We start from the raw sequence: 13,912 nt of genomic DNA on the forward strand, positions 1-13,912 counted from the left end.
TTGTAGTAGCGTACGGATTCCTTGTCTAAAACAATGAACGATTCAACATTTTTCCTGGAGTTAATTCCAAAAATGATCTGCGACATCTGCATCGGATACAAATGATCTGATTTGAAATATTGCAGACGATCAGTTTGCGTTTAGCATGTTTAAAGCCAGTGCTTGTGTCCCGGAGGAGAGTGTCAACAAAGATCTTTGAATCATCTGAAGCTTTAAAGTTCAGGCAAGTTAAGCATCCTGAGCAGTGAAAGGAAAGCAGAAGCTCCATGTAAGCTTCATGTTCTCCTTCTGATTTCACTTCATTGTAAATAGCTCTGCCACATGTTAAGGACAGCCACTTCCTGCTTTATGATTGTCATGCTCTGTGTTTAGCTGCAGTGTCTGTAGTGTGTGTTTGCGTGTCTTCTAATCTGGGGCTCAGTACACACTGACAAAAGTGAAACATTGACTTTAACTAAATGTATTATGTCAACAGATTTCACATAACTGTATTAGGTTAGGTCCTTTGGTTTTGTATTTAAACGTAATATTTCAACTAACCTAATACAGTTAAGTAAACTCTCCTTACATAATACATTTCATTCAATTCAACGTTTGGGTTTCTTCAGCGTACAGCCGTATTGTTGGAGGGAAGTGTTGCTGCTCACCAAAGGCATGCTGCTGCGATCATCACATATATTTGATCCCTTTATGAAGAAAGATTTAACCTTCCTGACATGGAAATGTGTTTATTTAAATCAACTGTAGGACATGTATTCAGCAGTGTGTGTTCCTCAGTAGCTGTGTTCATTAAGCTAACCTCATTAACTCCACGAGTCACTCAGTGTTGAAGAACTGGAGGAGAGGACCTGGTCCGGTGTGTGCTGCTCCCTCACAGCTCCGTGTGTGTCTGCCTGGTTTGATGTTGCCATGGGAGATTGTTGTTGGCAAAACAATATTCACAGTGTCATGTTGCTGCACCATACCTCGCATTAACCAGGTCCCTAGCTGGCCTTCATTTACCTGTCATACTGATCGTACATACTCCAGATATGTTCTGAAATGTTCAAAGTATTGATTCTGTTCAGCATGACCGTCATAATTAAATATACATTTCTGAGGATTTTGGCTTTGTTTCTAAAACATTTCTCACACCAAATAATGTATGGAGGCAGGACAGTGCATCTACATAGACTCTGGTCCTTTCCTACAGGTCCAAGCACTTCAGAAAAGGAATTTAAAAACTGAGACAAATGAATTCAAATGAGGCTGTTGCTTTGCTTTGATCTTAGTTGCCGTTCAAGGTTTCAGACGTGTTTAAACCTGTGTTGTCTGGAACAGAACCGTGTGGTCTCTTAAACTGCACCTGTGGTTCAGTCTTAACCAGTTAGTTAAACCTACTGCTGAGCTGGTTTAACTCCCGTTTAATGTCAAACAAGTTTACAGACACACTCTCTAAAAGATATTTCATTTGTGTACCTTTTATTACATATTTGACTGCTGGTAGGGAAATGTAGTCATCTTGTTTCATATCTGTACGTTAACTCTTATTCACATTAACATATTTAATATTGTAGAGTCAGACTGCTGAAGGACATGGTACACTTGAGTAGACAGATTAAGTTATATCTCTCACAGGCTCCGCCCTCTACTGGACTCTATGGGTACTACCTTACCCTGTGAGCATTCTCCCACTGAGACTTCTATAGACGTAGCCGGCCTTGGGCAGGCCTACCTGAATGCGCGCGCATCACACCGTATAAAAGGAGGCCTCGCCTCCTGACTATCATCCTTTTCTCTTCAGCAGCGGAAGTGATTCCACAGAGCTTAAAAAGACGAGAAAAATAGAGAGTAATGGAGTCAGTTCTTGACCACAGCACCTGCCCGAAATGTCCAAACCTGATTGCGGGGACGGATCCAAACCCCTTCTGCTTTCTGTGTATGGGGCCTGACCACGCCGTGAGCGGTATGGGCCCCGCGCCGGCATGCTCAGCCTGCCAGATGCTTCCTCGGCTCACGCGTGAGCATCGTGGGCAGCATTTCCTGTCGGTGGAGGCCCAGCAGGAGGAGGTGGAGGATCCGGATCTCGACATCGTCGAGATGGGCGATTCAGGAGAGGAGGAAGTGCCGTTCCGGTTCTCCCTTCCGTGGGGCCAGACGACCCTGATTCCGGAGGAGGAGGACGAGGACGCCTCGGTGTCGGGAGGTCCGACTCTCAGGTCTGCACGTATGGATTTCCCAGCGGTGATGACCCTGGTGGCGCGTAGGCCTACTGCTCCCCCCACCGCTGCCACAAGGCCTGTAAGCCGCCTGAGACAGGGGTTTTACGGCCTGAATCGCCACATTTCTCGCAGGAAATTCTGCATGTTAACTGTGAAACAGTTACTGGGGCTTGTGCAGCCAGGCGATTGGTTCACCACCATCGACCTGAAAGACGCGTACTTTCATGTAGAAATTGCTCCAGAGCACAGAAAGTATCTGCGTTTTGCCTTCCAGGGAATAGCCTACGAGTACAACAGGCTGCCGTTCGGCTATTCCCTATCCCCACGCACATTCAGCAAAGGTGTGGCCACAGCGCTTCAACCGCTGCGCGCACACGGCATGAGAGTTTTATTTTACATAGACGACCTCATAGTCATGGCTGGGTCACGGGAACAGGCAATGCTTTGCACAGCACAATTGATCACACACCTGACCAAATTGGGCTTTGCGATCAATTGGAAAAAGAGCACCCCCATACCTCACCAACGGCGTTGTATTTGGGTGTGGTGCTCGATGCAGGCGCGTTGTGCGCCACCCTGTCAGAGAGCAGACGTACGTCCCTTCTTCAGGGGGTGCGCATGCTGCGACAGGGGGCAACAGTGACAGCTTTTACTGTCATGCAGACGCTGGGTCTCATGGCGGCTGCTCACATGGTGGTCCCGTTAGGGTTACATATGCGCCACCTGCAGAGGTGGTTCTCCAGCCTGCGCTTGGATCCCAAGAGGCACAAGTGGCAGCTGGTGACCATCCCCCCCTCAGTGGAGGGCAACCTCCGGTTTTGGGGGTCCCCGGATCACCTCCTGAGGGGGTCTCCACTGGGACGGGTGACCTCCTACATCACAGTGTTCACGGATGCATCCGGAACAGGATGGGGAGGGACCTGCCTGAAGAGGGCTATAGGTGGGCGCTGGGCTCTAACAGAGTCTCGACACAGCAACCTCCTAGAGCTACGGGCGGTAGTGTTAGTCCTCCAGCATTTCATGCTCCTAATTCAGGGAGGCATGTAATGGTCAGGAGCGACAACAGCACCACAGTGGCTTACATCAACAAGCAGGGCGGAGTTCGATCTGCCGCCTTGTTGACCACAGCGGAGAGGCTGTGGTTATGGGCTTCAGAGGTGGTGTTATCTCTGAGAGCCCTCCATATCCCGGGACTGGAGAACAGAGGGGCCGACCTCATGTCGAGGGGCGGCCCCCTGCCAGGCGAGTGGGTGCTTCACCCGAAGGTGGTGAAATAGATCTGGGCCCAGTTCGGGAGAGCGGAAGTGGATCTGTTCGCCAGCCGGCGAAACAGCCGTTCTCCGTGGCTCGGAGCGACGACCCACCCTTGGGGGTGGACGCGTTTGCACACGAACCCTGGCTAAGGAAGCTGCTATACGCCTTTCCACCGCTGTGTCTCATTCTCCCTCTCCTGGGGAGAGTGAGGCGAGAACGTCTGTCAGTCATCCTAGTGGCTCCGGACCACGTTGGGGCGCCGTGGTACTCAGAGATGACACAGATGAAGGTGGGCCAGCCCTGGGCGGTTCCCCAGTTCTGGGGGGCGATGTCTCAAGAGGCAGGTGCAATCGGGGCGTTACCCACTCTCGGCCGTCCTCTCCAGGTTTGGCTCCTGAGAGGGACAGGCTGAGACAGGGTGGATTGTCTGACAGTGTTATTCAGTCTATCCAGGCACCTAGAGCTGGATCCACCACAGCCTGTTACAGGCCGAGGTGGCTAGGATTCCAGCGATGGTGTGAGGAGCGGAGAATAGAGCCCCTATCTTGTGAGTTAGGCTCTATTGTATCCTTCTTACAGTTACTGGTGGACAGAGGGCTTGCACATTCAACAGTGAAAGTGTATGCAGCAGCCATCTCGTCCTGCCATGAGGGATTTGGCGGCAGGTCAGCCTTTAGTCAACCACTGATGTCGCGGTTTTTACAGGAGTTCAGGAGGCTGCGCCCAGTAGTGCACGCCTCCACCCCACAGTGGGACCTGTCCCTAGTGCTCGAGGCTCTGGCCTCGGGGCCGTTTGAGCCTCTGGAGCTCTCCTCTCTAAAAGCATTGTCGTGGAAAACAGCTTTGCTTCTTGCCTTAACGTCAGCCAAAAGAGTGTCCGAGTTAACTGCTCTGTCGGTGCACCCGAGTTGTTTACTGATTCGGGGTGACCGGAGCGGCGCGACACTCAGACCGAACCCCTCCTTTGTGCCCAAAAACCTAAGTAGTGCATTCAGGTCGAGGGCTATTCAGTTAGGGGGTTTTAGTCTTCCCCCCATGGTGGGGCCAGGGAAGCTAAACTGCACCTCCTCTGCCCGGTGCGTGCGCTAGCATGTTATCTGGAGCGCACGGCTGCCCTTAGACGCACCGAACAGCTGTTCGTGTGTGTGGGGGGCGGTGTGATCGGGAAAGCTCTGTCCAAGAAACGCCTGTGAGGCTGGCTCTGCGAGTGCATTGCACATGCCTACGGACAGGCAGGGAGAGCCTGCCCCACGGGGGTTTGTGCGCACTCCACACGGGCTGTGGCTGCGTCGACAGCCTTAGGTTGCGGCCCCACGAGGACGAAAACGGCTAAACGCATAGGATTAACGCAAACGCAATCGCAAACGGCTTCCGTCCACATGCAATAGTCATCCGGATAGTGTCTGTCCACACGAGACCGCTCCGTTTAGCTCCAACCGCTGGAGAAGCTGCAGTACATATGTAGGAGCCTCTACGTGGCGCTGTAACTTCCTCCACAAAAGCAGCGAAGAAGCATGGTTGTCATGGTTGCCCTTCTGTTTATTCTCCGCGGTGGGGGCCGAGGGAACCGGGCAGAGTTTTTCGCCGGTCAGCGTGTATTAAAGTTGAAATCTTCCGGACAAAATTATAAAAGTGCCGGTCAAAGGTCTTCTTTGTTATTTATTGAGCTTTAAAACAAATGAATAACGACTCTATATAATATAATGATAAAATACACGGAGCCTCTCTTTTTCCTCCCTCTCTTCGGACAGCGCCAGTGTCTGTCTCATGCAGCAGCTCATCCAGTAATCAGTGACCCGGCCGACTGTAAAAATAAACATATTTATAACTAGTTTAGGGAGTTTGAGAGGTAATTAAAATAGCTAAGGGTGATGATCTGACTTGAAGTGTGTGTTTTGCTGCAGCGGGAGGAGCGGCAGGTGAGCAGAGCTGCGTGTCTCCGTCCTGTCAGATTAGACTTCACTCGCGAGAGAAAGATAAATAATCTGAATTCAGGGTGCAGTTTACTTTGACGTGGGGGTGAGCAGCAGAGGTGGGGAGAGGCGGGGCTATTGCCTCATCATTATTGCTGTAGATGTTGCACAAACAACTGTAGCATGGTCAATAGCGTCCGGAGCACGATAGCAACTCTGCGATCCGCCATTGTTGTTGTTGTTGGTGGCGAAACACTTCAGCACTGGCGCGGGGTAAGCGGAGGTGAGCAGAAGAGGTGGGGAGAGGCGGGGCTATTGCGCAATCACTATCAGTGATCTGAAAATGTCCGTATAGGGCGCACACACGGAGCTGTTTGACCCCCCAGAGAGTGGCGTATGCCGTTCTATCCACCTTGGGACCCGTTGTCGTTTCCTCAGTCGTTTAGTGCCATATTCGGTCGTCCTCGTGTGGCCGAACGGTCTATATGACACTAAACAGTAACGCAAACGACCGAATTCGTCCTCGTGGGGCCGCAGCCTTATTCAACGGTGTGAGTGTGGAGGATATATGCACAGCGGCGTCTTGGTCGACGCCAGGCCCCTTCATAAGGTTTTATCTCTTGGACATGTCAGGCTCTTTCTCCTTGTCTGTGCTTGTGGGGGCAACACAGGACTGGTAGGGGGGGGTTGTGGGTCAGTTGGCATCTGACCCCCTCCCCGGACGTAATGCGCCTTCACTGTTCTCGGGCCCTCTGAGGGTCCCGGGATGGGCGAGGGGCGTGCTGGGCCCTTACAGCCCTGCACACTTTAGTCCACACACTCTGGTCAGTGTTTGAGTGTGGGGCATGGGCTCTGGCGCTCTCCCTGTTATCCTTAGGGATTCAGGGAGGCAGGCATGTAGTAAGCCCATTCGGGGCCGAGGGGGCTGTCCCCATCCGTCTGTGGGCGGGGGGGGGGCCTGTTTTTTGAGCACACTTTCTGCGAGGTAAGCGCAGCAGGGTGTGCTCTGTCAGCCACAGCCCAGATTTCTTCTCGGTTATAACCGGGTTAAAGGAGAATGTGGGGCAGCAGCTGCTGACCATAAAAGCCGGTCAGGGGCAGTAGGGTGTAATGTTGTTGTTGGACGACAGTGCGCGTATACATCGCGGGTCCACCCACTGTACCCATATAGTCCAGTAGAGGGCGGAGCCTGTGAGAGATATAACGTTGGGTTACGTATTGTAACCCTTGTCATATTAGCACAGGCGGAGCCCTCTACTCAGGGCACTGTCTGTCCTATTCCGCTCGCTGAAGAGAGGTGTAGGATGATAGTCAGGAGGCGAGGCCTCCTTTTATACGGTGTGATGCTCGCGCATTCAGGTAGGCCCGCCCAAGGCCGGCTACATCTATAGAAGTCTCAGTGGGAGAATGCTCGCAGGGTAAGGTAGTAGCCATAGAGTCCAGTAGAGGGCTCCGCCTGTGCTAATATACAAGGGTTACAATACGTAACCCAACGTTACTCAGGGGTGCATTTAGCCTAAAGCTGGTCAAATGTAACCCTTAGTAGCAGATCTTCAGAAACTGTAATGTGAAGGGAGGCCTTCTGCCTTTAAAGAGAGTATTCTGACTGCATGCAGTCTAAAGATGGCTGCTCACATTGTCCTGACCCTGTCCATACATTATCACAAAGGATGTGTCTGTCCCGACAGCATGGGTTGTGTGCTGTGGTTTTGTTTCAGCTTTTTAATGATGATAACGTTAACATGTTTGATTGAAGAGGTAAGATACACTTTTAGAAAAGGCTGTCTAGATGTCCAGTGCAAAGCAGAGGGTTTTTTCTGATAACAATGATCACATCGACAAAGTTCCTCCAGCAGAGGTGAAACCCACAGAGGAGGGAGGAACTGCTCAGTCCGAGTGTGAAAAAACACTCACTACTGATCTATTTAAAGAATAGATGGCTCACTGATCTATTGGCTACGACTAAAAGCAGACTGCTGTTTCCTCAAACCTGCCAACATCTTTTCTCAGTTGTCCTTTCAAGTTCTTTTTTAGACCTCTGTGCCATTTGTAACCTTTTCACAGTCATTCAGGAGTTTTTCCACTTAGGCAGCATGATGTAAACTCCTGTCTGTCTTAGAACAATCTGTTTAAAACAGGACCCTGACAACAACGGTTAAAGATGAACGTTAATATAATCCCAATGTATTTATTGTGGGAAACACTGGAGACCTATTGCTCATCAGAGTTGGAAGGCTTACTTTAATAATGTATTCTGGGACAATGTCTGCAGTAGATGCATGTCAAACTATTGAATCAGTATTCAATCTAAGTAACACAATATAAAGTATAACCTGATAAAAATACATATCAATAAGAGGTTTTAATGAGTCCTCTAGACTAGGAAACCAGAATAGTTTAGTTTACAAATGCAGTTTTAGTTTAATACATTGATTAAACACATCATGTTTGTTTAACAAATCAGGTGTCGACCGACTGCATTCAAAAAAGAATGTTGAAATAATTAAGAATGAGAGAGAAATAAAAACCAAATATACAATCCAGGCAGTGAGTCTACAATGTATCCAGTTAGTTATCCCTCTTGTAAAAAGATGTATCAGTAATCTGATGACGCATTTTCTTTATGACAGTTACCTGTATACTGATTACGTACTCCTGTTACATGTAATCCATTACTCCCCAGCCAGCTGCTATTCACCTGGAAGTAAAAGGAAGAGCTTCCTTATTATTTGTAAGGTTCAACAATCACACTTTTTCATCTTGCTTTAGGGACATGAAACCAATCGTCAGCACAAGGTTCAGTTAATTAGATCATCTTGTGTGATGTCCCTATAATGTTGTTAAAACGGTTTGCACACAAAATATGATAAATGATTGTCACATGAATGTAGTCACAAACATATTCACTGTGGAGTTCTGTTGTATCCTGACTTATCAACCAAACCACCCAGGCAGGATTCAAAGAAATAAAAAGTGAAAATAACTTATCATAATGTTTCACATCAGGAACAAGGACAGCGAGTGCTGTAGCACAGTGAGAAAGCTGTTGACTCCCTTATTAACGAGGATGTGTACTCACAGAGAGACCTGACAGTCACTAGTTTAGTTTAGTTTATCTGTTTATAGTGTCGTGATCAAGTCACCTCAGATATTTAAACACTTTCATATCAGACAATAGAGAGGAGAGGGTTCTGGGGATTTGCCATTAGGTCACGTGAGGTAAAAGGACAAAAGGGATAAAACTATGAAGAAAATGTCAATAAGAAAATGATACTCAAATAAACTCTGGAAATGCACTGGGCATTAAAGGCTAAACATAAGTAACATGTAATGGATGACTCATTCTAATATCCCTGAAGATGTTGCCTGTGCTTCTGAAGTGAATAAACCGTGTTCACACGTGTGTTTAAAGGGTCAACATCCTTTCCAACTGGCTAAGAAGTAGTCCTTCCAGACACTGTCTCCATGACGCCACAGAAAGAGAACTTGAAGACTTTTGGAGATACCCAAAACCTGGAGTTGGCATTACAGCGTGTTTCCAGGGGTCCGGACACAGGGACGGTCCCACAGAAGCTCCGGGGCAGGGGTGAGCTCACTTCAATAGACTGGGAGGAGAGGCCGTCTTTATTTACTGATGAAGGCTCTCTGGACAGCGTCTCAGCCACAGGGAGACACTGTCCCTACTCATGTGTTTCTTTACTGCATACACTTTGATCTATTTAACTCCTAGTGAAGCGAGCGTGGACACTTTAGCAAATGCTGTTTGATTTGACGTCAATACTGTAACTGTGATAAAGAATTCAGAGCAGCTCACAGAGCAGGTGGATGTCTTTCCAAGAAAAACAAAGGGAGACCCTCATGATGATTCCTTCTTCATATTATCTGACTCACTGCCTTTTCAAAAACCCCTTTTCATGCAGCTATGACATTGTGTGTGAATGATGTGGCTGCATATGAAACCAGCATCACACTTCATGCTTGGCACATAGATGATAATCCTGTCTTTTTTGTATCTATTGAGGTGTTTCCAGGATTTAATGCTGTAAAAGTATTGTACAACATAAGACGAAGGATTGTATGTATAAAGGTACTCTTTGTAAATAGATTGCATTGATGAAACACATTTATGATTTTCCGTACAAAATGAGCATCAACATTTTAAAAGGGTAGTTTTCTTATGCTGAATATGTACAGATGATTGTGACAAAAAAGGAACTATTCTCACATTTGCATGCTCCACAAATCCAGTTTCCTTGCAAAACAAATATATTGCATGCATATACAGTGTTATTAATTTATCAAATTAGTTATTAACATCATTTTTTTGGTTTGTCGGTGAAAATAAATGGGAATTAATTAAAAAATAAAACAAAAAAACACAATTATCAGAATATTTGAACAGCTGTTACTGTACATAATAATGCAAATATCTAAAAATGCCCTTTGTCAGTGTGTCACACTTTGCAGTTTCATTGAAAATTAAATGTACAGAAGCATTCCTTATGTCATATTGACAGCTGACTTGTAAACAGACCTGGGTCAAAATGGTGATTTTCAATTCCTGTTGTTTTTCCAGTTTTTGAAATAGTAGATTTTATTGAAAAGTTCTGGTAGAATTGGTAATTTATTGTGGTTTTTACTAACATTTCTGTCAGGCAATATGGAAATTATATAACTTATTTCAAAGGTACACCTTTTTTCTCAACAGCCCTCTCCACTCCCATCTCTGTACCCTCATTACATCAGAGGAGAAGGGAGAGGGTTTGTTTGTGATATCTGTTTTAACCTTCACATTTCTATTTTGCACAAATATGGAAACTAACACTAAGCCACTTGTTCATTTGCTTTATTTATTTGGTTTTCTCTTTCCTATAGTTCTATATAGCTGATTGTAACAGTGTGCTCATGTGGAATACAATGCAAACAAAGCAGGAATCACCACGTTGTTGTGCATGCATTTTGGTTTCACAACATACGTTTTATGTAAGTTAGTTTTGATTAACCTTGTGCAACAGGTTGTGAACCAGTGCATGCTAGCAAAGGCATTATTTGACTCGCTTCACATGCAGGTGCACTGTGTTTATTCCTTCACTTGATGAGTTCTTCAGGTATGCCAAAACAGACACATGTATTCAAAAATGGTCATAGATGAAGTGAGGGCCATATGTCTGAAGATGAGGTTTGTGTTCGCTAATTTCTACGTTCAGACTGAACGTTGAATACAGAAATGAGCATTTTACTGCTCTGAACTTCAGAGCATTAAAATAGCAGCAACCAACTATTTCCCATGTAAAAATAATGTGTAGTAATATCTACCTGAGCAGAGGTTCAAGTTGTAATCCAGCTTCTCTGTGTTTTTTTAACGTAGCTGGGCACGTTAGCGCTGATACTCTGTTTAGCTAGCTAATGGCCTCCACCCTGTACTGTGCTCATTTGTTGGCTTCTACTGATAACACATTTGGCATAGAAACGTCTGATGAGAAAGTCTCTACCTTCCATCCTGTCTAAAAGGTCTGATTGGAGGATTTACTCTCCTAAATGTGTTCGTTTTGAATCACTTATTAAGAAATGTGGGTGACAGAGGTCTGGCCAGAAGGCCATTACTTTCTTTAGTGGAGCACCTCAGAGTGCATCATTCACTTTAAAGGCATTGTGTTTTCAAACCATTGTAGCATTGCGAGCCAACATTAATGACTTTACTCAAAAAGCTTTAAATGACTTGGTGTGTTTTACCATGCCTGACAGTGCTCTTCAAGGGTAGAGTAAACTCATGCTGCATTTTATTTACAGCAGCAGTCCTTTATTTAGGTCACACTGTTTGCATTTCAATTTGAAATATAAATAAATATTAATATTTAAAAAAAGGTGCTCATAAAGGCAGTTAACCTGCTTCATGTTGATCAAAGTTGTGATGATGTATTGATGTATAATATGTTTCAGTTTGATATTATTTTCTTGTCAGATTCAAACTATAACTCAGAATGGATACGAGGGCATTATAGAGAATTTGCATGCAATTTTTTTCATCGTTTTCCTATATCAGTAATGGAACATAGATATACTGTACATTTCATGTTATTTCGCACATTCAAGAGGAATCTGCAGAGTGAGACAGCATTCAGTGGAGATGTATCAGTTTGTTTCCTATGTGACTTCCAGCCACAGTTGAGACATGCTGATTGGCTGTTAGTTACAGGATGTTTGTACGGTTATGGTATTGTTTTTCAAAATATTTTATTTTTACTTTTTATAATCCAATCACTGGCAGCTGTCCTCACTGATTGCCAAACAGATTCCAATTTGTAGGCAATTTGTCACTGACTCAGAATAAAGAAACTATTTTAAATGGGACCAGTCGTTTTGTTGTTATGCTGCATGCATATGTTTTGTGGTTAGCTGTTACGTGTTTCCTTTTTTAACAATGCTTTTGACCTGACACAAAACTGCCATACAATCCTGGTTAAATGTGTTTTCAACATCCAGTGCAAACATGTTGCAATGTACTTTTTTGCAATGTTGCCATGTTCATTACTTTACACCACAAGCAGCAATGATTGCCGCCACAGTAATAACATTTTGGTTTGGTTTCCGCTTTAGAATAATCTATTTTACACAGAATCAACAAACGTCTCTCTCAAACGCTTGGTCTATTTTACCAACCTGTGGTGTGTAAAGATAGTTGGATACTTCACAAATTGAAGTTCTCCACAAATGTGAATTCAATTAAATTCAAAACCTTTATTTATCCAGGTAAAATCCCATTGAGATCAATGAACTATTTTTCAAGGGAGACCTGCAGCAGTAGGTTCCACAAGAAGACATAAAAACATAAACAACAGAACAACAAAAGGACATCATACAGCAAAATGTACAGGGATTACAATTTACATATCAAACCACATGTACAGGTACCAACAGCATCTGATTTTGTAGCATCCAACCGAGCTTTAAAAACATGTAGTGGTACTAGCTTGGTAATTTTTCATTATTTTTGCAGACTGTTCCATGTTAGTGGAGCTGCACATCTAAAAGCTTTCTTCCCTAAGACAGTCCTAGCACTTGGCACATTTAATAAAACCACAGCATGCGACCTCAGGCAATAAGTACTTTCAATTCGCAGAGAGATCAGGGAGCAGATATAAGATTGTAGTTTATCCAACATGGCTTTGTAAATGAAAAAGTACCAGTGACTGAGCCTCCGTACAGTTAGTGATGGTACAACCGCCTTGGTATACAGGGTACAGTGATGCGTAAGTGCTTTACAATTTGTCAAAAATCTCAGTGCACTGTGATACGCAGCATCTAACTTGCTCAGGTAATTGGCAGGTGCATTCATATATAACAAATCACCATAGTCCAGCACAGGTCAAAAGGTCACAGTGACGAGCCTTTTCCTGGCCTCAAGCGAGAAACAGGACTTGTTCCTGTTGAAGAAACCAAGCCTAACCCTCAGCTTTTTAAGCAGGTTATTTACATGAAATTTAAAAGTGAGACAATCATCAAGCCAGATACCCAGGTATTTGTAACAGGTAACCACTTCAAGTTGTATTCCTTGCGTAGTTACAATATCCAAAGCAGCCTCCGGTGTATTTTTAGCTTTAGCTTTAGGTTTTATCCACATTTAAAAGAAGCATAAGCTCAGAGAGCTGAGCCTGAATAATGTTAAAAACAGACTGTAATTTAACAATAGCCTCGTTAACCGAGGGACCTGCACAGTACATAACGGTATCGTCCGCATAAAAATGTAAGGTTGCTCCTTTGACATTTTCACCTAAACTATTAATATAGATAGAGAATAATAGTGGACCTAAAACTGAACCTTGTGGTACACCATTAATGATGTTTAACCCCGCAGAAGACAGCCCATCAAACTGAACACATTGGGACCTTTCAGAGAGGTAGTTCACAAACCACCCCACTGCATGGCTGGGTATGCCAATACTGACCAGCCTCTGCTTCAAAATGCGATGATCGATGGTATCAAAAGCTTTGGATAGGTCAGCAAATAGAGCTGCACAACTCTGCTTATTATCTAAAATACTCGTAATATCATTTACCACTTTCATTGTGGCAGTGATGGTGCTATGTTGCTTTCTGAATCCTGACTGATGTTTAGACAGGATGTCATTTGTACATAAAAACTCCTTTACTTGTCCACTCACTAGGCGTTCACGAACCTTAGCCAGAACTGACAATTTAGAGATTGATCTATAATTGTTTAATAAGGTGGCCTCCCCTCCTTTTATTAGTGGCAGGACATAAGCTGACTTCCATACGTTTGGGATTTTGTTCGTGCTGAGAGAGAGGTTAAAAAGAGTTAGTAAGAGGTGTTAGAAATTAAAAATCAATGTTTTTAATGGCATAAAGTACCTTAAACATACCGTCAGTTTAAATGCTGTTTTCTACTGAAAAACCAGAAGTTCTTGTGCACAACCAGTTGTTAAGCTTTTATTCTGAAAATCTAGCATGAGGCTAAAATACCATTTACTATAGAGGTGAATTTAGCAGCGATATGATGTTGCACACCGAAACCTACTGATTTCA

The 13,912-nt window shown here is 44.8% G+C and overlaps 1 protein-coding gene across 1 annotated transcript in view; it reads left to right on the forward strand.

Annotated features, from left to right (window-relative positions):
* Positions 1–11,714, forward strand: part of col13a1 (collagen, type XIII, alpha 1) — a 102,752-nt gene extending 91,038 nt beyond the window's left edge. Inside the window, exon 39 of the mRNA XM_071205674.1 lies at positions 8,781–11,714. Within this exon, the coding sequence (XP_071061775.1) occupies positions 8,781–8,813 (33 nt within the window). The 3' untranslated portion in view covers positions 8,814–11,714. The remainder of the gene's footprint in view (positions 1–8,780) is intronic.
* The last annotated feature ends 2,198 nt before the right edge of the window (positions 11,715–13,912 follow it).

This window comes from Pseudochaenichthys georgianus, chromosome 15, assembly GCF_902827115.2.
Source record: "Pseudochaenichthys georgianus chromosome 15, fPseGeo1.2, whole genome shotgun sequence".
Lineage (NCBI taxonomy): Eukaryota > Metazoa > Chordata > Actinopteri > Perciformes > Channichthyidae > Pseudochaenichthys > Pseudochaenichthys georgianus.